Below are 20,508 nucleotides of genomic sequence, written 5' to 3' on the forward strand. Positions count from 1 at the left end.
CAACCCTTTCTGAAAATAAGTTTTTCCTGATATGCAACCTAAACTTATCCTGGAGCAACTTGAGGCCATTTCCCCTTGCCATGTCTGAGCAGCATGAGAGCATGTCTATGCTGTTCCAGTTTGGGGCTGCTCAGTACTGTAATGTTTCTGTTTGTAAAAGTTGATTTTATGAGAAATACCCGTGAGCAGCAATTCAGTGGAAAATCGCATCTGTGAGTTTCCAGTTTAGGGTTGTTTTCAGATCACATCTCAGAAGAGTACGCACACATCCATTTGCTGCCGTGGAAAGTAACCAGACAAAATTCTGCTGTCCAAGTCAGCAAAAAGTGTTGAGCTGTAGCAATTTCATTCACTGGATACAGATCACTGGCAGTATTTTTAATAGGTTGGTAAAAGCCCGTTACCCATCAATGATCTACAGCAGTCTCTGATGACTGGTTACACAGAACTACAGTAAACAGGTAAGCCCCGAACATCTTTATCTTGATCTCTCTAATGTTTAATTTCTCCGTATGGAATAGAGCAATGGAAGAACTAAAATGTTGTTACCTTTTAATTTTGCCTATGAACTGCTGAAATGATCAAAAATCTGCTGTGATTTACATATCCCAAAACACATTTTTGTCTCTTTGAAGGTGCCAAAGGCAGTACCGAAGTTGTTCCCAGAGTCACAGAGCTGGCACACAGCCTGTCATTCCTCTAGCTGGCATTCTGATTATCAATAAAAAAAAAACTGCTACAAGGGAAATGTTTATCCAGCCACGCACAAAGTGATTTATACACCTTGGCAAAAACTCCTGTCTTGTATGGACCCAAGCTCACCATGGTTCTAGGAGTAAAAATCTGAAGGAACAGAATTCCCTTTCACTTACAGCTCAAACTGTCATGTAAGTGTTGAGGATGAATTAAGAATGATTATACTTTTCTTCTCATATGCATTTCAGTTTAAATGATACCATGCAATGAAGGAGGCTAAAATGACACACAATACTTCATCTCAGCCAGTAGATTATAAAATATTTAAGAAAGAATTGGGATAGAGAAGTGGGGAAACCTTTTTCTCCCCTCCAAATGCTCTCTCATCCTATCCCCATCTCCAAACTCCTCTCTCTGCTGCATTATCGTCCTATTTGCACAGGATAGAGCTGCTCAGAATGTCAGTGCCACCCACAGAAATGCTAAGCAAAGTATGCCCAATAGGTAACTGAGACAGCACCACAAGTTCAAAGCAACTCATCTCATCTCCATATTCTATCCACTTCCATCAGCACCAACTGAAACCCACACTTTTTACACTGACTATCCATACTACTTTGGCCTTCCTTGTTCCCACGCCTCTTTCCAAACTATGCCTTTCAACACAACTCCAAGTCAGAACTCTGCAGCTGTCAGGTTCCTCTGTTGCCCCAGGAATGCCCAATGCATCTCACAGGGTTTGCATACACGGCAGCAGACAGAGGCCCATCTCTACCAGCCCAAATGATAAAGTTCAGGATCCACTGAGTTACCTAAAAGATCAATCTTACATGACAGCTTAAATTGTTACTATGCTGTTTTATAGATGTAATGAGGCATTAACACTAAAAGCAATACAGGGTTTTATAGGCTATTTAAAACAGAACTGGAGATAAAATACCCTGCACAACAAAGGATATAAGGAAACGGCTACACACAGCCATGGGCCAGGGACAAGGCATGATGGAGAGATTTCTCCAGGCTCGGAGACAGATACTAAAAATATATTTCACATATTTCTGAGAGCTAAGATAATCTGCAAAGAAAGAGAGGTTGTATAGCAGTGAGAACTTCATGAGCATGGCTGACTGCCAGCAGATATTATGATCTCACAATATTGATGTTTTGTACTAATAATTACAAAGTCAGCAGCTTTACAATTACTTATTTGGATAAATACAAGTGTAAGTGCATCCCGTAACATCATGAATGGAAATAAAGCACAATTAAAAGTGACAGCTCATATGCTAACATTGATTCCTAGACAAGACAGAGAAATAGGAAGAATGAGAGCACAACCAAGGGTAAAATAATCTTGATACTCAAAAAGAAAAACACCAAAACACTAAACTACCAAACCAACAGATAATGAAAACATTCATAAGCAGTGAGGAAAAATATATTAACTTCCCTAACTGTTGAGACTAGATATACATCAGAAGACATGAAGAAATAAAAAAGTTTATTTGTCTGCACTTAAAAAGATACTCTGGATCAAAAACCCTGTGCTTCCCTTATGCCCTGAAGATGAAATATACAAGCAGGACAATCTCTTCAGGTATTCCGTTTAGCAGTTGGACAGATGAATACAACAGGAAAGATACTACAACAAAGGTACAATGACTGAAGGAGTAGTGCAATAGAGAGGTACTACAAAGGAAGGGAAGATTACTTACCTGTATCAGAAGATTCCAGGTTCACAGGAGAAAGCTTCACTAAAGAAAGATCTCCAGAAAGAGATCCTGCTGTAGCGGCAGTCAGCCCTCAAATGAAGTCTAACAGAGGTGCAGCCAGGCTGCACCCCTTCCTGTCACACAGGTAAATTGCCTTCACCTGTGCTCCCAGGGCTGACCAGGTCTTTTCTCCAGGTGCTCAATAAGCAGCTCAGGACGGAACTCAACACTTCCCATACATCTGCCTAGAGCAGAAAGATGCAGTAATGCTGTGTATTGCCTCAACAACCATGAATAAAGCTGGGGGTTGGAGCCATGTTTTAGATTGAACGTGCTGGTGAACTAAATGCGGTGTAGATTGAATGCTGAAATTGAGAATGATGGTAGTTCCTGTATGTCAGGCATTTGGCTTTGCCTACTCTGCTCCATTGGGAATGGGCCCAAGGACAGTCTAAAAGAGATGTTCTCCTTAACCTGTGCTGTTTGGATGCCTTACCAGTGTGAAGACAGTTGTGGTCTCACACTTGCTAAATGCCTTCTGACTTTCCATCATGTTATTTCAAGCTTATCTAGACAGAAGTTTGGGTTAATTTTTGTCTTAATTTTTGTTTTTCAGCATGGAAGTCTTGGGGTTCTCACTAAACAAGGTCCCTGCCTGTGGACCAACCTTATTGGACCTTCTAAACCTTATTTAATCGAAAACCACCCGATGACTTCTCTGAAGAGAGATCTATTGTTGGCAGTCACTGTTTGGATCAGACTTCTTAACAACATACAGCTGTGCAGCACAGCTGGGAGTGGGAAATCCCCTGCAGGGACTTCCTTCCCACTTCTTACTGATCAGACTGAAGCATTTATTTTCCTTTTCACTAAAGAGAGGAGAAGTAGGGTACAACATGAATCTGTTGCTGCTGCACCTTTTGATGATCTGCAGGATGCTAATCCCTCCCCTAGTAAACAGTGCAGCAGCTTGATCCTGCATTGTGCTGAGCCTTGCACACTGCTGAGCATCCTGCACAGTCCTATTTGAGAATAGGCCCTCGCATCATTCTGTGAGTTCTTTTGTGATTGATCTTCACATCAGACCATGCTTACACAATCACACACTCAGACCAAGCCTCTGCTTTGCACTTCTGCCCAGAAACCTGCATGACTAAAGTGATCCAAACTGCACAGCTACTTCACTATCTATGTTCAGGATTTGTTCTTCTTAACTCTCTTCTAACAAAGCTTTGTTCAAAGATGATTAACAGATGCTGTCATTAAAAAGTTGCCACTTTCCAACAAGCACATGGATCTGCTTGAAATCTAATGTTTCTCCAGCCTTCCCCAAGAAGGGACAGTTGTGATAACTGGTAAGGCCTGACAGAGCTTGATGTGCTCAAGTACCTCCTACCCCACCTAACGTGTTGAAAGGCTGCTGGCTTCTAGAGAGGGTGCCTCTCTTGTCTGTATGAAATCAATTGCATAAGCACATATGATACAGGATAGATAATGCAGCCCACTATGATTACAAGTGGCGATTTTTTTAGATAATTATGATTTTGTCTAGGAAAGTTTTATTGGTAAAAAAAGCAAAGAAAAGCATTAAATAATATGCACAGAAGTGTAGACATTAAACAAGGAACTGAAACACAGACTTTAACATCCATTGTAAGGTATGCTGAATATAGAGTGTGCGCACAGCATACAGGGCACACCAAATAGGGACAGGGATCACACTGAGCACCTGGCTGGCACACAGCCACTCCACCTGGTGCACATTGAAGTTCCAAACCTAGAAGACAGACTCCCTGTTAGTAGCTGGAAAAAGCAAACTGTAGAGATGGCAACGTACCCTGTCCAGAGGGATCTTTCAGTAGTTCTGAAGAGATGTTTTGGTGATGGCAGCCTTGCTGTTGGCAAAACAGCCAACTTCTTGTCAAAAGGATTTTTTTTCTCAGGAAGGTGGGAAGGAAGTGTTCAGTATGTTTTCAGAAACTATTTTAAATGATTCTGAATCTTTTGCTGTGCTTAAAGCAGAACTCAACACATAAACTGTAAGTCTCATTTTTGTATAGGTTTCAAAGAAATTATAGATGTAGGAAATTTGCACTGGATTCTGAGTTCAGTATTTCAGAATTTGATAATTGTTTTCCTTCTTTTCCGTTTTCCATGAACTTGTTAAAAACATCATTGCTCTGGCAAAAAGCCTATGTTTTGAAAGGATTTTTATTCCCTTCTTATTCCTTTTGTTCCAGCATGTGACTCCAAGTTACAGCATTCACTGATGAGATGGTGGCACTGCGCAGCTCCAAGACTGCTGCAGTCAGTAAGAATATTCCCACTGACTTTTCTGAGCTTCACATCAGGGTTTTATTTGGGATTTAGCTTTAGTCTCAACTCACGTCTCAATTTACTGTGCATTTAGAGTGAACACAGAATAGCCAGTGTTGGCATGTTCCGCTTCTACAGAACAAGTCAGATGAACTGACAGCTTTTAAGTTTAGGAAACATAACAAATTCACAGGATATACAATGAGAAACATCATCTTACAGACATGCAGCAAGAGGAAATGCAACTAATCCAATCCAGTGTTTATTTCTTTAACATTCTATTAAAGCAAAGAAGTTCTATAATGAGATTACTCCATTTTATCTCTTAATTGTATCCAGATATGCCAAACGTATTTACTGCTAGTGGCTTGTACACTGTATAGCGTTTTAGAGCTAATTATGAAACAGAAGTACTATTGCTGCACAATGAAATATTCTTACTGTTATGAATCAATACTATTTTCTACAATTAATTGTGATTTCTTTTTTAATTGGATATAAACCCTAATAAACTATGAAACAGCTATTTGTATAAATATAATTCTTTTAAATCCAGGATGATATCAACATAGAATGTTTTATTTAAAGAGATTGCAAGCAAAAAGGAAAAAAGAGACATTACGCATTTCCTTTATTTACCATTATTAAAACCAGCAGCAAGCCTAGTCTTGAAAGCTTTCAGGTTTTATTTTTGAACATCTGAAATCTACCATTGTGCATAAACATGCACACACATCCTCCCCAAGCAGTGTATTTATAGTTTAATTGTTCATTAAAGAGTACTTAGCACCTGGCTATTGTTTGTATCATACCACATAGAGAGGAAAACACATTATTTATAGTATTTACACTCACAGATCTCTAGGGGCTGAAATACTTAGCAATCTTTTAATTGCTCATATATAAAGCACAATCAAAAATGGAAAAAAAAAAAAAAAAAGCTAAGCAAATAGTTTTAAAATAACATTGCACCAAAGCTCTTCTGTTCAAAAATATGGGTGAATAGGCAGTGAGAATCCCAACCTGATCTGTTACTCACAGCTACTTAAAAATGTTAAGAATCATATCTATGTAATAATACCTTATTTACCTTGATTATACAGCCCAACAGCATATACCATATAGTAGGTATTTATAACCTGGTACTGTAAAAAAAAACTGACACTCTGCACATACTTCAGAACACACGCTTGAGCTCAGTTTTCCTGAACAAATACTCGTACCAGGAACAACCAAATTCCTGAATGCAGCCAACATCAAATCTAGTTTGTGAGTCCTACATGAGTATGGGATACTTTCTTTCACTCTACTTAGTGGTAAAAAAATAAGCTGCAGGCATGTGTTTATCTGTGCTGCACGAAATAGCAGCTTAAAGCTCACCTGCGTTTTATCTCACCTTAATGAGCACTGTGTTTCAACACACATTATTCAACACATGTTATGCTCGTATTTCACATATTTGTTCATTCAAATGAAAATACATTTACATAAGTTATCAATAATTAATACAATTACACTTTGATGACCTGATATGAATCAGAACTTCCAGATAAGACATATAAGTAATTTCAACTGTTTAGAAAAAAACACTGCACTTCTTGATGATTTATTACAGTAAGAAATTACCTATTAAATTGCCAGTATTTTGGTGGAAGTTAGATTGTGATGCTGATTCCAAGCTTGATGACATATCAGTCAAGTACTTACCAGAATAAATATTGCAGAATACATATCTGAGGCTATCGCAACATTTTATACCAGGATAATCTTTATCCAGCTGCTCAATACCACTAAAACAGTACTTCAGGTATTTTTACAAGAACATATACTTTCAGCAAAATTCTCTTTGGATCATCCTTCAGTATAATTACGCAATCAGTCAACATCTATGTTAACACTTAGTGCAGTCTACACGGGCATTAATATTCTATTTATTTGAAGTTCCCACAGGATCTAGGAAAGATTTTCCAGTATTTCTATGATCCAGACAGATCCTTGCAGAGATTTTTCACTCTCAATTTAAGTCTCTTATCTGCAGGACAAGTGTTAAATTGTTCTGCATTACTGCCCGCACCATTCTAGTTCTACTGCAGTTGTTCATGTATTACGATTCAAATTCTTTGAATTCAATAGGAATTTGTCAGTAACTCGAGCACTGCAAACCTTAGCTCTGTCCACCTAACTGTGACACATAGGAATTTCTAAACTCTGTATGTGTCCACAGAAAATGCACTTACCTGCTGTGTGAATCCTGTCACCAGATCCTTGGCAGCCATCCTCATCATCACAGTCCCCACTTGTTTCCAACTCTTCACTTCTTCCTCCCCCACTGCCAGGATCTCGGGAAGACCATCTTTCCAGTTTTAATTTTGCTTTCTCAGCATCCAGCTAAAATGAAAGAGCAAAGAATCAAAAGCTCCTGCTTCTAGTGACCAAGCTGGATTGCTGGGTTTACAAAGCAACAAGCATGTTCACATTCTCTCCATAACTGCTACTCACGTTATAGATTGATTCTAGCAGTACTGTATTTTTGTATTTTTGGAGTAAAAGACTACACCATCAAAATATATCCACCACAGAGGACCCCCAACACTTACCGTCCAACTTTTGATTATAAATACCACATCAGCTTTGTGTTAGCTCTGCCCCATGGCATGACAAGGTACGGTTAAAACCTGTTACTCCTGTTACACCAGTATATCTTAACCAAACGGAAAGACTTTGTAGCACTGTTTGAAGCTGGTCAGAGCTGCCCAATAGCCTCTATCGCACACATTTCTTGTAAAAGAGAAAAGTGCTGTAGATACATTTGAGACTTTGTGATCCATTTGAGCCCAGAGAAATGTGATTATCTCTGGTGCTGAGGGAAACATATTTTAAAATGTATTTCCTTTGAAGGTTCAAGCAGATTTCACACTAAAAAGGAGATGGGCTGTGAGCTGCAGGAACTGGAGCATAGACTAACACAATTGGGCTGGATGGATGGCAGCGAATGCAGCCATTTCTCTGCAATGTGAAGATCTTTGGGGTATTCTTGTTGTTCTTCAGATGCCTTGAGCTGCCATCCTCCACTCCGGGGATGATAAGTGCTTGGAGAACTTGTAGAGCATGGCAGAGACCCTGATCTACAGACACCAACTTCTTTATGGCAGAACTGAGGATTTTTTTTCACCCTTTCACTGAAAAGATCTGTTTGCTCACTCTGAAGATGCAAATCACTTTGCACTGCAGTGGGAAGATCAGTAAGTGAGAGGATAGGGTATGGATTTCAGTGGGAAAGAGCATCAGAGACTGTTTAATTGTTACTGCATGCCTGTTTTTTTAAAAAACAAGTTGACTAATGCTGAGCCTTGCTATTCATTGGTATCTTGACTGATGTCATGACTACACAAAACAATATTTTGTTAAACAATGAGAAAAATTTGCCTACGAGGGAGAAAGATAACTCAGTTCTTTCACAGATTTCTCATGTCCTCACTGTATTAGAGAACGGTCATTCATTCTTAGTTATAATCTTTCAGAATGAAAAGAAATGGCTAAGTGCTGAATGGAACAGATGTAATATTTAATGAAGGTTTTTAATGATTGCTTGCCAGTAGAGCAGAAATGTTTATTGCCTGTTAAGGCAATCTTCTCAAAAATTTTACTTCACTCAGTGTTCACGGGTCAATCTGACCCCTGACCAAAACAAGTAAATACTTGAACCAAGTGTGTACCACTTCTGCAAAAAGACCAAGAAAAGCTCAGCTTTCCAACACGGCGCACCTGCAGCACTTCACATACTTCCGTGTTCTTAAGGCCTGCACAACAAAAAGAGATTAAACACAGTTGAGATCTGCATCTCCCCTTTGCTATTCAAAGTTGACCCAGATCTTCCTTGGCTTGCCACTATGGAGGCAGGCCAAATTAGACAGAACTCTGATGCAGAAGCACAATATCACAGCTCAAAACCAGCTCCAGTGCAACCTACTTACCTTTCCCCCTCTTACAGCACTTCCCAAATCTTTTCAATGATTTTTCCATCAACAACTTTTGGATCTATGATTACCATTAACCAAGAACAACAAACCAGAGCCCAACTTTGTGCACACATACTGGCTTATACATAAATAAACACATTCCAGGAGGTGAAGCAGTGTGAGTTAGGAACATTTGTCCCTTGACAACTGCCCCATGATGTTAGTGAGAGCACTGATTCAGTGTGACATCTAAGCATATACTAGCCTTTCTCCTTTTCTTTTCTTCATAGAATCAGAGACACCCTTCTCAAAGCCCTGAGATTGCACTGAGACAGCACAGGCTGTGTCAGGATCAAATAGGGTGCTGGTGCTAAGAAAAATCATAATAGAAAGATGTCCTTTACATTTTTTTTCAGCTCTACAAGGTCTGGAAGATGACTGTGGACAGGGAATGTCCTTAATACACACTCTAACACTGCTATCCATGTTCAAGGCCTCTTCAGAGACAGCCATGACCTGCTAAAACATGCGAACAACTTTCCTAGGGGAAGAGAGAAGCCCCCAGAGCTTCCAGCCTGCCCCAGAGGGCCACAGAGCACACAGCAATCCCTTCCCCAGATTGGAAGGCAGACAGCAGTGACTGGAATCAATGATGGCACTTACATTTTTAAGAGCTATTCTTAAGCTATATTTTGCTGACTTACACTCTGCCTGCTGATGCGTAATGCAATCCAACCATCTCTGGCAACTCTGCTCAGTAGTTCCAGCCTGGGAGCGACCTACGTTGGGGCTGAGAATTGATGCTTCGATTGAACAACTGCAATGGATTTCAGGCTGAGCACTGCAGCTTGTGTCTTCACCTTCACAATGCAGAAGGTATTTGCTGCTCAAGATTCCAGAAGATACTGCAGTCCTAACAGCTTAAAACCTAAATCTCCAACTTTTTGGCATATTTGAAAGACAGTCCTGCTTACCCATGAAAAGCTCATGTAAATAGCTTAGCAAAATTTCCACAGCCCAACTGAAAACTAGTTTGAATCAGAATTTTTCCAAACTGTAAGCTTTTGGATCAGGTTCATAAGACTCTAAAGAGTTTCTGAGAAACTTTACAGTCTTTCTGTGGAAAAGATTTAGTATCTGTTTCAGCTCTGAGTCAGACAGAGATTATACATATGCATTTTATTTACCCCAGCAAAGGCCGCTAGCTTAAGTAAAAAAAGAACACAACTTTTTACTGACATGGTATCATGGAGAAGAAAGAAGTCCTATGAGAGTGGTCCCCTATTAATACCTAATGATGTAGCACAGGTATTCCTGATCATCTAAAGAGACTTCACAGACTTCTGAGAGGATGTGAACTCACAGAATCATAAAATCTTTTGAGTTGGAAGTGACCACTACAGTGCCAACAAGTTCAACTCCCCTGCAAGGAACAGGGACACCCACTGCTCTATCAGGTGCTCAGAGCCTTATCCTGTCTAACTTTGATTACCTCCAGGGATGGGGTACCCACCATACCTCTGGGCAGCCTGTGCCAGTGCCTCACGGCCCTTATTATAAAAATCTTCCTTCAAAAATCCAATCTAAATCTCCTCTCTTTTAAAAGTCTGACCATTTAACCTTTTCCCTTTCCACAACAGACCCTGCTAAAGAGTCTGTCCCCTTCTTTCCTGTCGCTCCCCTTTAGATACTGACAGGCTGCCCTCAGCTCTCCCCCTGCCTTCTCTTCTCCATCTGCACAGCCCCAGCTCTCTCAGCCTGTCCTGTAGGAGAGCTGTTCCATCCCTGGCATCATTTCTGTGGCCCTCCTCTGCACGTGCTCCAACAGCTCCATGTCTCTCCTGTGCTGAGGACTCCACATCTGGACGCAGTGCTCCAGGTGAGGCCTCAGAACAGAGCAGAGGGGCAGGACCACCTCCCTGACCTGCTGGTTGCTCTTCTTTTGGTGCAGCCCAGGACACGATTGGCTTTCTGGGTTGTGAGGGCACATTGTTGGCTCTTGTCCAGCTGCCATCCACAAGTACAACCCAGGTCCTTTTCAGCAGGGCTGTGCTATACTGTTGAACCTCATGAGGTTCACCTGGGCACACTGCTCAGCCTGCTTAGGTTCCTTTGGATGGCATCCCGTCCCTCAGGCGTCACTGCACCACTCAGCTAGCTGTCATCAGCAAAACTGCTGAGGCTGCACTCAATCCCACTGTCAATATAATTGATGAGGATATTAAAGAACATCAGTCCCAGTACTGCTGTAAGCTGTAGAGTAATATTAATTTTGTCAGAAGATAGATTTTAAAACTGTATTTTGCATCACAGTTTTAGGATTTTCAGATCAGTGAATACGGCAGTGAAAATATAAGAGAACACACTTTTTGAATAAAATCACTTAAAAGCTGTGTGCTTGGAATATTCAGAGACAAATCCCATATAATAATAGTTTAATGAGGAACTTGTTGATTAGTTTTCTGCAGACATTTCAGTGGGAATCTTCTTCTCTGAAAAGAGAGTTTTGAGTTAAAACCTAGCTTCCTTCCAGTTTTCATGTCACCACATATATTTGACAGAAAGTGCTTATTATAAACTGAAGTTAGAAATTGCAAGCTAAGAAGCAGTCTTCTAAAATGTACTTCAATTACATAAACATGATTTGCAGAAACAAAGCACTTTGCTTGCTTCCACCCAAATAATGCACAAAGCCTAATCTTGAAAAGAGTCATAAATGACTCAGTCCTGTCATTCATTTCTTTATTCAAAAATAAAACTAAAAGTCCTTTCAAAAGCATTATTAGGTCATAAACGACTACAACTGAAATAGACAATGCTCCTTTGTTTTTCTCTTTCTATATACATTTTTTCTGAGGGACTGACACACTGCTTTAGGCATAAAGCTGCATTTTACTGGGGCCTTGTGACTGAGCAGATGTTCTGTCATTTCGCAAAACAAATACAACAGATTTGAGACATAACTGCCATATATGTGCTTTTTCCAAGAGGTCCTCTTTTTTGAGATAGCATTTATGGTTAATTTTCCTCCACATATGCTCTTTGCTTCCTTCTGAATGCATCTGGCAGTTGCTATTCTTCCTTCTTTACACGTTATCTAGCGTTCATATATTACAGCATAAATAAGCCAAATGAACTTATTTGTCTTAATCTTCTCTGACAGTTTCTTTGGTTTGTTTTTCCCCTGTTTTCATTTCAGAGAAATCCAGAAGCTCCAGTGCATTATTGCTTTCTAACTTCTTCTGACAGCAGTATAACTCAATGAGGTAGCTTCATGCAACTCCTGGATCCTTTTTTTAGCTGAAGATGGACAGTTAACCTTCTGGAAGAAATGACACCGCCAAGGTCTCCTTCTGCTTGATTTATTCAGGTTCATATAATAACCTTTACTTTAAAAAATCTTGCTTTACAAGTCACCTGTACGATATTAGAACAATTTAATTCAGCAGCTATGCATAATTCATGCAACATGGTCAAGGATTTACCATGGTTTTTGAATTGTATTCCCATCTCTCCTGACCAGACCTTTTCCACTTTGGGAATTGGACCAGTAGTGGTAGATGCCTTTGTTTTATGCTTTTCTCTTTTGCCTGAGTACCCTGTATTTATTTGCACTGAGATTTGTATTTCTCATTATGCCAATGCTGCTGGTGTGCAAATTGATGGGGAAGGCCCTGTTTTGGAAACATGGAAACATGGAAAGCACAAGTGCCACATGGAAAGCACGAACGACACAAGTGTGCCCACAAAATGGGGACCAACAGCCCCCATACCTCCTCTGCCCCAGGGTATCTCCAGTCTAGTTTCTGGTTTAAGTCATTCAATGAAGAACATGCAGAATGATGAGTGCAATTCTGTGTACTTCAACTCTCAACCAAATCCACTTCATAAGGAGAATGACACACACATTTCTAATGTGTTTTACCTCCTCTTTTTCCCTTTCTACTTCATTCCAGAAGTCTTTCCTTCAAAATATATTAATTATTTCACTAACTCTCCTACTGTGCTTTCAAGCAGCTTCAGTATTAGCTGTATTACCTTTGGGAAGGCCGGGACTTGCTTTTCGACTTTATTCATCTTTCCCAAGCTGATGCAATTGGTGCTTTTATTTGCTTTGCTCTGTCATTCCCACACCCTCCCTCCCCAACAATTACAGCACTGAAATGCTATTTTCTGAAATTGCACCTGAATTCCTACAAGGCAAATACCTTCCTAGCATTTCTGTGGAAATGCCTCTGGAAGGCGTTTCTGTGCAATCATTCCTCTATTTTTTACATGAAACTTTTTCTCACAGACTTTTTCAGACTCACCTTCTTTATACTGCAGTTACAGCTCCTAGTTTACATTTCTAATACCTTCCCTGGAAGGTATTAATTGTGAATTATGTAAACTAAGCACAAATTAAAAAGTTATTTTTTATTTTAAAAACCTTATTCTAGTTAATGATCTCTTTTAACCAAGCACATCAGCTGTTTAAAGTGCATTAAGACGTTTTGTTTTGAATTCAGTAAGGCAGGTCAAGGAAGCAAGCAGATATCAGATATCCCTCCTTTACATTTTACCTCACTTTGTGAAAATCAGTTCATTTTTGGTATTATGTAACATACCAAAGGAGCCCCTACTCACTGAGTGCTTGGTGTGCCTAATACATACATCTGGGTTAGTCCCTGCCAAAGGCACTCCCTTCACTTTTAGGTAGTTAGTGTAGTCTTCTCCAAAAATGAACTTTGCTTTTTGAATTGCAGTATAGTCTGAAAATAGAGCATATAGCTAATGAAACTCTCATTACATTGAGACTTCCTGCATCTTGTTGAAGTTAAAGGCAATTGTAACAAAAGTCTAAGATAAACAATGCCATTATTGGTGAAGAGTATGCAGCAGCTGCATCGAGACAGTTCTTTGGCTCTGCCAAACAGTTCATTTTTGGGAAAGGGGCTTTTTGACACTAAATCTTCAAAGGGCTGTTAGGAGTGCCAGTGCCAAAAGCAGTTGTTGCCCTCTGCAAAAAAACTATGAGCTACAACATCTCTAGACACAGATGTGGAGAGTGGCATCCATGCACATATTAGATGGATGACTGTGATATCACAAGTTGGAGCTGCACTTACTCTTTGTAATAATTGTAATACTGCTTTAGGACTGGAATGTGCAATTCTCTGCAAGGGCAAGAAGCTAGGAGATGAACAACCTGTTTCTCAGCAGCACCAAGATAGCAAGGCACCAAGTCAGACATATCAAGAGTCATCACCCGTGCTCTCACAAACGATCCTGTTCTGCATTACCTCAGACATCATTTCTCCATTTTTGGAAGAAGAGAGTTTCAAGTGCGTTGACTTCACAGAAGGGCTAAAGAAATGACCAAAATTCAAAAAAAAAAAAAAAAAGAAAAGAGAGAGACTTCTCTGAATGGTTGACTGGGATAATCTGATTGCTGACTATGAATATATTTAATGTTTCCCTTAAATGTGGAGAGATCTCTGAGAATACAACTAACATAGAAATATAAAGATGAGAAGCAAACTTTTTATATGTCAGATAATCACTGTGCAAGCACTCTACCAAGAGAAAGATGGGGACAAAAATCCTCAAGTATTTGCAAGATTTGGCTGAATAAAACTGAAAAGTTGCCTAGGGTGTCAGTGAGCTGCATGTGATTTCAGCAGGTCTCTTCCAGGCTTCTATTCTATGTCTCTATGCTCTGCTAGTTTCTAATATTAGAAAATTGATTTATAAAATCAAAATCACAAACCAGAACGTCTCCTATTAGCCATTTTAGTTATTTCCTTGCTTGTCTGATTTCTGTATGGGCAGATTATGTCTACCTATCAAATGACATCCATTCTTTCCTCTAGACTAAGAATGAAGCATCTCAGCTGTGCTTGAAGACAAAACGTGGCTCAAAAAATGTGTTATTTTTTTGCTGGGGTTTTGCATGGTTTGCAAACACACTGTTTGACTAGGAGTTCCAACTCATCATGTTTTAGATATCTAATAATAGCCAAGAATCTCCTGTCTGATCAGACTTGAGAATGAGGAAATGAGACGTGCCTGCAATCAGGAGGCTGGATGCACTCCATCAGTCATTGAATGGCATCCTTCTGACAAGCTGTGTGTTTTCATGAGTTAAGTAAGTAAACAGTGGCTGCTCTACATCATCAAAAGAAACAGAGCTAACCTTTCTCCTTGCTTTGTACTGAGACAGCAATTACTCTATTTGCTGAAGGAAATTTTCATGACATGCTCCAGTGCATGTTAATTCTGTTTCATGTTCTTGGATAATTATCTGCTTTCAAGCTTATGTTGGTGAAGATCATTTTCATAGTATGAGAAATTTGACATTTCACTGGAAAGACTTGTGAACATCAGTCTCTCATTATTTGGAAGTACTCAATGGACTCAGGCTCTGCATTTGATGTTTCATGTTAAAACATGACAGAAGCCGTGCTCTGTTTAGTCTCCTCTACTCTAAATCCCAGCAACCAAGCACTGAAATACAATGTGGAATAAAATATAGAAAACATGTTAAGAACATGAATAACAACACTTGTCATTCCTTTAAGATGTACTGATGCTGGCAGCTAAATCATAAATTATTCGTTATTCAAGCTAACAGTTCTACCACCACTGGAACCCAAAGGAAAACATGTAAACAATCACGCTGCCTCACTGCCATCAGACTTCTCTGAAATCCCATCACATTTCTAAAGTTGCTATACTATTCTGAAGGTGACACGTATGTACAGAAGAAGAAAACAGAGCAGCCTGTGCTGCTATGAACCAGTGAGCTGAATGCAGTGAGTTGTTCCAACTGATTTTGCGTGAAGAGCCAACCCAGACTGTTTCATTTGGGAAAGCCAGGTGCTTTAATGAAACAAACAATTTCATGTTGCATGAATTTGACAATAAAGGATTCCCTCTTTCCAGATCCCATGGTAACATGTGAGGATGTATGACTGAATGCTTTTGCTAAGTCATTTCTATTTAAAAAGGGAAGAAGAGATTGGGATGAATATACCTGAAACCAGAAGGTATTTGAACCACGAAGGTTCTCTGATGTCTCAGCAAAGACTGAATTCACAGTACAGTCTTTTCACCAGACTGTCCTCTGCTCATGGAATTAAAAATCTGTTGCATTTAGATAAAATTAGCTCAGGATTAAAAATATATAGAAAGAGTTGTAAGCCTGACAGACAGGGACACACTAGAGCACAACTGTGTAAGTTGTGCTTGTTTATGAAACCAGGTTAAAATCCAGTGTATGGGCAAATGGACAGCTCTGGCAGATCATTGGTAACATTTCAGGAGGGCAGGAATGGTTCTTTTGTCTTTCTCATCACAGGTTTAAATACTACACAAGCGTGGAAAAGGCACACTAAATGGAAAAAGGTCAAGGCATTGGTCTTTGTGGGCTATCAGCTTCTCCTTTTGCCTTCTCAAAAGGTTCTAACAAGATAATCTGACCAAGAGATCAAAAGCTCTCAGGGTGCACTGAAAAAAATGCATTCTACCTGCACTGTACCTATAATTCAGGACTGGGAACTGGTCCACATTTACCTGACATGTAAGTGGCTTTGAAACTTTCTCTGCATATCTTATTCAAACTGTATAAAGGAACTGCCATTTCCAGGCAGAGGGCTGAGATTTTCAGAATAAAGCCTGGAGCTGTGCTGCAAGCATCGTACTGCGGAAATCATTTCAGCAGTTTCAGTACATGCATGAAACACTCGTCTGTCCTGCTGTTTTACACTTAGAACTTTACTTGTTGTTCCAGAATGTTTTCAAGTGACTAAATTCACACCTAATCAATTAGAATAATTTTCACTAAAGTCTCTACCCTGAAATTTCTGAAGTTTTTCAGGTAATAAAAACTTTTTTTGTTGTTCAATTAAAATTAAATCAAACATTCTCTATTTCTCTCTTGAACTGCTCTGTAGACTGAAGTTCTTGAGTTTCAAGCTGTGTTCAAGAGAAGCAAAGAGAAGACATCAATGCTACTGAAGGTGAGAGAGGTGTAGACCAGAGCTGTCTCTGCTACAATAATGAGAACTACTTTGGAATAGGTGATTAACACCCATTGCAAGTGGTCCTAGCAAAGTGGCCTGAGAGCTACCACAGGCAGACAGATAGTTTTTCACTAAACACTGTTCTGCTATTCTGCTTTTCCCTTTCTTGGTAAAGTGCTTTTGCTCCCTAGCTCATGTGCACTTGATCCCCCTTGCTCTTCACTGCTTGCGTGACCCACTGATCTCTTTTTCTTTTTCTCATTTAACAACACCCTTTTTGCCACCCAAATATGGTCACCAACTCAGCTGAGGATGAGGATTCTTGGTCATTTCTGCTGGGATGTTAATTACCACGTTTTACAGGTAGAAATTCCTCTCCCATCCATTCCTTCTTTTGTTAACTCACTGAAGGTCTGCAAAGGACCACTGGGGTCACCTCACCTCTTTCTCTCATCCTAGGCCTCTGAGGAAAGAAGCTTGGCTACTTTTCCTGTTTGCTGTCCCACAGCTTTTGAACAACTCTCTATTTCTGCAGATGTTTCTCAGTAGAAATGAGAAGGAATCAACCATGGTCTCACCACTGACCACAAACACATTTCCCCCCTGTTTAGAAACTCGTAGGTGAGCTAGTTAGCAATTTGCCGCTACAGATCAGAAATGTGGCCAAGAAAAGCCGGAAAGGAATGATTAAGACAGCTCCAGAAAAGTCCATATTCTACTTGTGAAGAGTCCCTGCAACATCAGGCCTGGCCCACTGCTGGCTCAGCCTCCTCTGTGTGAGGGAAGAAATGTGATCAGTATGATCATGTCATGATCTGGCATTTTGTACCCATGTCCTGCTTTGCTTCCATTTAATCATGGCTGAAACTGCAGCAAGAACCAGTAAATACACCTGTTTAAAACAAAATGCTACAAATGAGAAATACAGGATTTTACAATTGACTGCAAACATTGAACCAAATCAGCATTCTTTCCTGATGCTGAGCTACCAGTGAAACGAAGAACAAGATGCAGCACATCTCAGTTCCATATCAACTCAGGAACAGCCCTACTTACTCTACATTCAACCCCACAAACACTCCATGTTCACATCCAACTCAGGGAGATACAATTATTTGTTACGACAAAGGACGATCTAAGCAAACAGAGGCACATTCCCACCCACTTGTCTTCTCAGTCACACGCGTGAGCAGTCACATTGCATAGCCTCAGTATTGCACTGGACATTTTCATAACCACAAATCATGAAACACAAAGAAGGGATGGCACATGGAGATTATGAAAATTTACATTCCTAGCAGATGTCACCAGCACGACGCCAGCCTTTCCCTCCCCAGTGATGCAGGCACCACTATGCCAAGCCTGTGCTGGCCACATGCAGCAGCCAGGCACACCACTAACCCAACTGGGACATGAAAGAGTCCCTGGCATGGGAGGAAGGGGCTGGGAGTTCACATGTCACTCTTCTGCTGCTCACGTGCTAGCTGGGCATCAGCTGGGGGTTGGTGACCAATTGCTTGTGCATCACTTGTTATATACATTTGTGCATCTATATATTTATGTATATATACATACATATAGTCATAATTATTGTCCATTTTCATTTCTCTATCTTAGTAAATAGTTTTATCTCAACCCATGAATTCTACTGTTTTTTTCCCCGATTCTCTGCCCCATCCCACTGGGAGGAGGGGAAAGAGCAAACAACTGTGTGGTGCTGACCTACCTGCCTGTTGAGCCACAACACACACAAAAAAGGCATACAGAAAGAATGATCTTCCAGATCAACTTATTTAGGGAAACAGACAAAGAGCCCTATGGAAATTGCGTTAAGATCTACCTTCTCTATAAAGCTCTCCGTTGTGGTTTATGACACCTTCCCCAGAGCTTTACCTGGTCCCATCTATGAGTATAAGCTCTGCAGGGACTGCCTACTCTTGGATTTACTGTCACAACTGAGGGCTATTCCTAGCTGGTCCCTTATTACTTCTGTAATAAACATGATTAATTATAATAATTAAAAGATGTTCCTCTCCCTCCCATCCCTCTTTTTGTTCTGTCATTACTGTATAGATGACAGGCTTACTTGTTTGAATGCTGGGTTTGTCTTTTAAGTCTGATCTCACCACCTCTACGGTATATAAACAGCTGACAAAAAGCTGTGATTTTAATACAGGGAATGGTGCTTAATTATGCCCATGTTATAAATTTAATTTCCTCTTGACCCCTTTCATTTGACAGGTTTTACTCATAGTGAGATATATCCTGACACACACTGCAAATCATACAGTGAATATTTAAATAGATTGCATCCTAATTCATATTCACTTCACACGTTTGTTGTTAAAGAAAAGGCAATACTGAACCATAATGAAGAGCCTTCCTCTTGAATTTTATCTTCAAGGAAGGTTGGATTAATATGAAACTCACAGCTGAGGTATCTGTGTTTTGAAGTGCTTGAGAGAAACTTTTAATTACTTCAATCTGTTGTGCCTCTCAGATCTATTTGTGAAGGTGTGTGTTTTGTTGATGAGCTATTCTTTGTCTTGTAATGAATAAATGTTTTGTCTTATGTTACACATTAGAGCAACCAATGTTTAGATGTTTAACAATGGGAAATGAAAGAAGGAATGCTAACAGAACAATGAAAGCAGACACAACAGTGGATGTTAAATCTTCTAATCTTATAATTATTCAGTTATGGCATTACGTTTGTCTCAGGATTTTCCTTTCAGTAGTTTCTCATAGTACCTATATAAAGGCACTTTATTATGAGCAAGTGAACTTCGTGCCTCAGAGTGTGTTTATATGTTTTATAGAAGGGCATCTCCAAATGCAGTGCTTCCTGTTGTATGATGTTGGCTCACGGTATCAGAGGTGAATGTTGGTGGGATGGCAGCACAGGTTGAACCTTGCCACATTGTTGTCATGCTGGCATTGTTGACAGCTGGCAGCAGAGAGGCAGTCTGACAGAATGGTGGCTGACATGGAAGTGTGACTGGAGCAAAGCCATGGCATTGAATTAATGTGAAAAAGAATGGCACCCACTGAAATTCATCAGCAGGTACTGAATCAACAGTGACCAAACAGAGGATGAAGCACAGTGAGGTGACTGATGCTTTCCAGTAGTGGCAACATCGACACTGAATGTCTCCACTGCAGTAGATTTGTACAAGCGTGGCATGCAGGCTCCTGTTCACTGCTAGTGGAAATGCATACCTAATGGTGATGACTATGTTGAAAAATAGTGTTTTGTAGCTGATGGTTTGATCTATAAAACAGTATTTATGTGCTCATTGTTGTAGTTTCAATGGAAATAAATAGGAGGCATTACTTTTGGAGTGCCCTCCTATCCTCTCTTTGGACCTGCAGTTGGTGTTTTACATTGGCAGCCTTTTTCAAAAATACCCATGTTTAAAATTTCTCTGAATGTTCTTGATGGAGTGAAAGACTCAGAAATTACTAGGGATTTGCTCTCACCAAAGTGGACAAATAATAATTCTTATTATTACTGTCAAAATTGGGAATTTATCTCACAAGGAGCAGCAAACTGTCATAAATGTTGAATTTTGTGTTAATAATACATCACACATGCATTGTCTTTGTAACAATCTAACACAAAGATTAACAGTCAGCAGAGCAAGTTATGGCTTTACTTTCTATTCAGTTTGTAAGGAAGGGATAATTGACTGAAGCAACCATTATTTCTTTCACTACATTTTTGTGAAATCTCCCTTCTTCCTATTAAATTTCTTCCAAAAAGATCCTTCTGATTAGCTGTACAATCCTACACATACACACTACGGCTTCTCAGACTTCCAT

At 39.9% G+C, this 20,508-nt stretch overlaps 1 protein-coding gene across 4 annotated transcripts in view; it reads right to left on the minus strand.

The window, feature by feature from the left end:
- The window catches only part of LOC125697650 (glypican-5-like), a 362,732-nt gene that overhangs the window by 82,402 nt on the left and 259,822 nt on the right, over window positions 1-20,508 (minus strand). For all 4 annotated transcript variants that reach the window (XM_048955124.1, XM_048955123.1, XM_048955125.1 and 1 more), the window contains one exon: window positions 6,962-7,112. In XM_048955124.1, the coding sequence (XP_048811081.1) occupies window positions 6,962-7,112 (151 nt within the window). The remainder of the gene's footprint in view (window positions 1-6,961; window positions 7,113-20,508) is intronic.

This window comes from Lagopus muta, chromosome 9, assembly GCF_023343835.1.
Source record: "Lagopus muta isolate bLagMut1 chromosome 9, bLagMut1 primary, whole genome shotgun sequence".
Lineage (NCBI taxonomy): Eukaryota > Metazoa > Chordata > Aves > Galliformes > Phasianidae > Lagopus > Lagopus muta.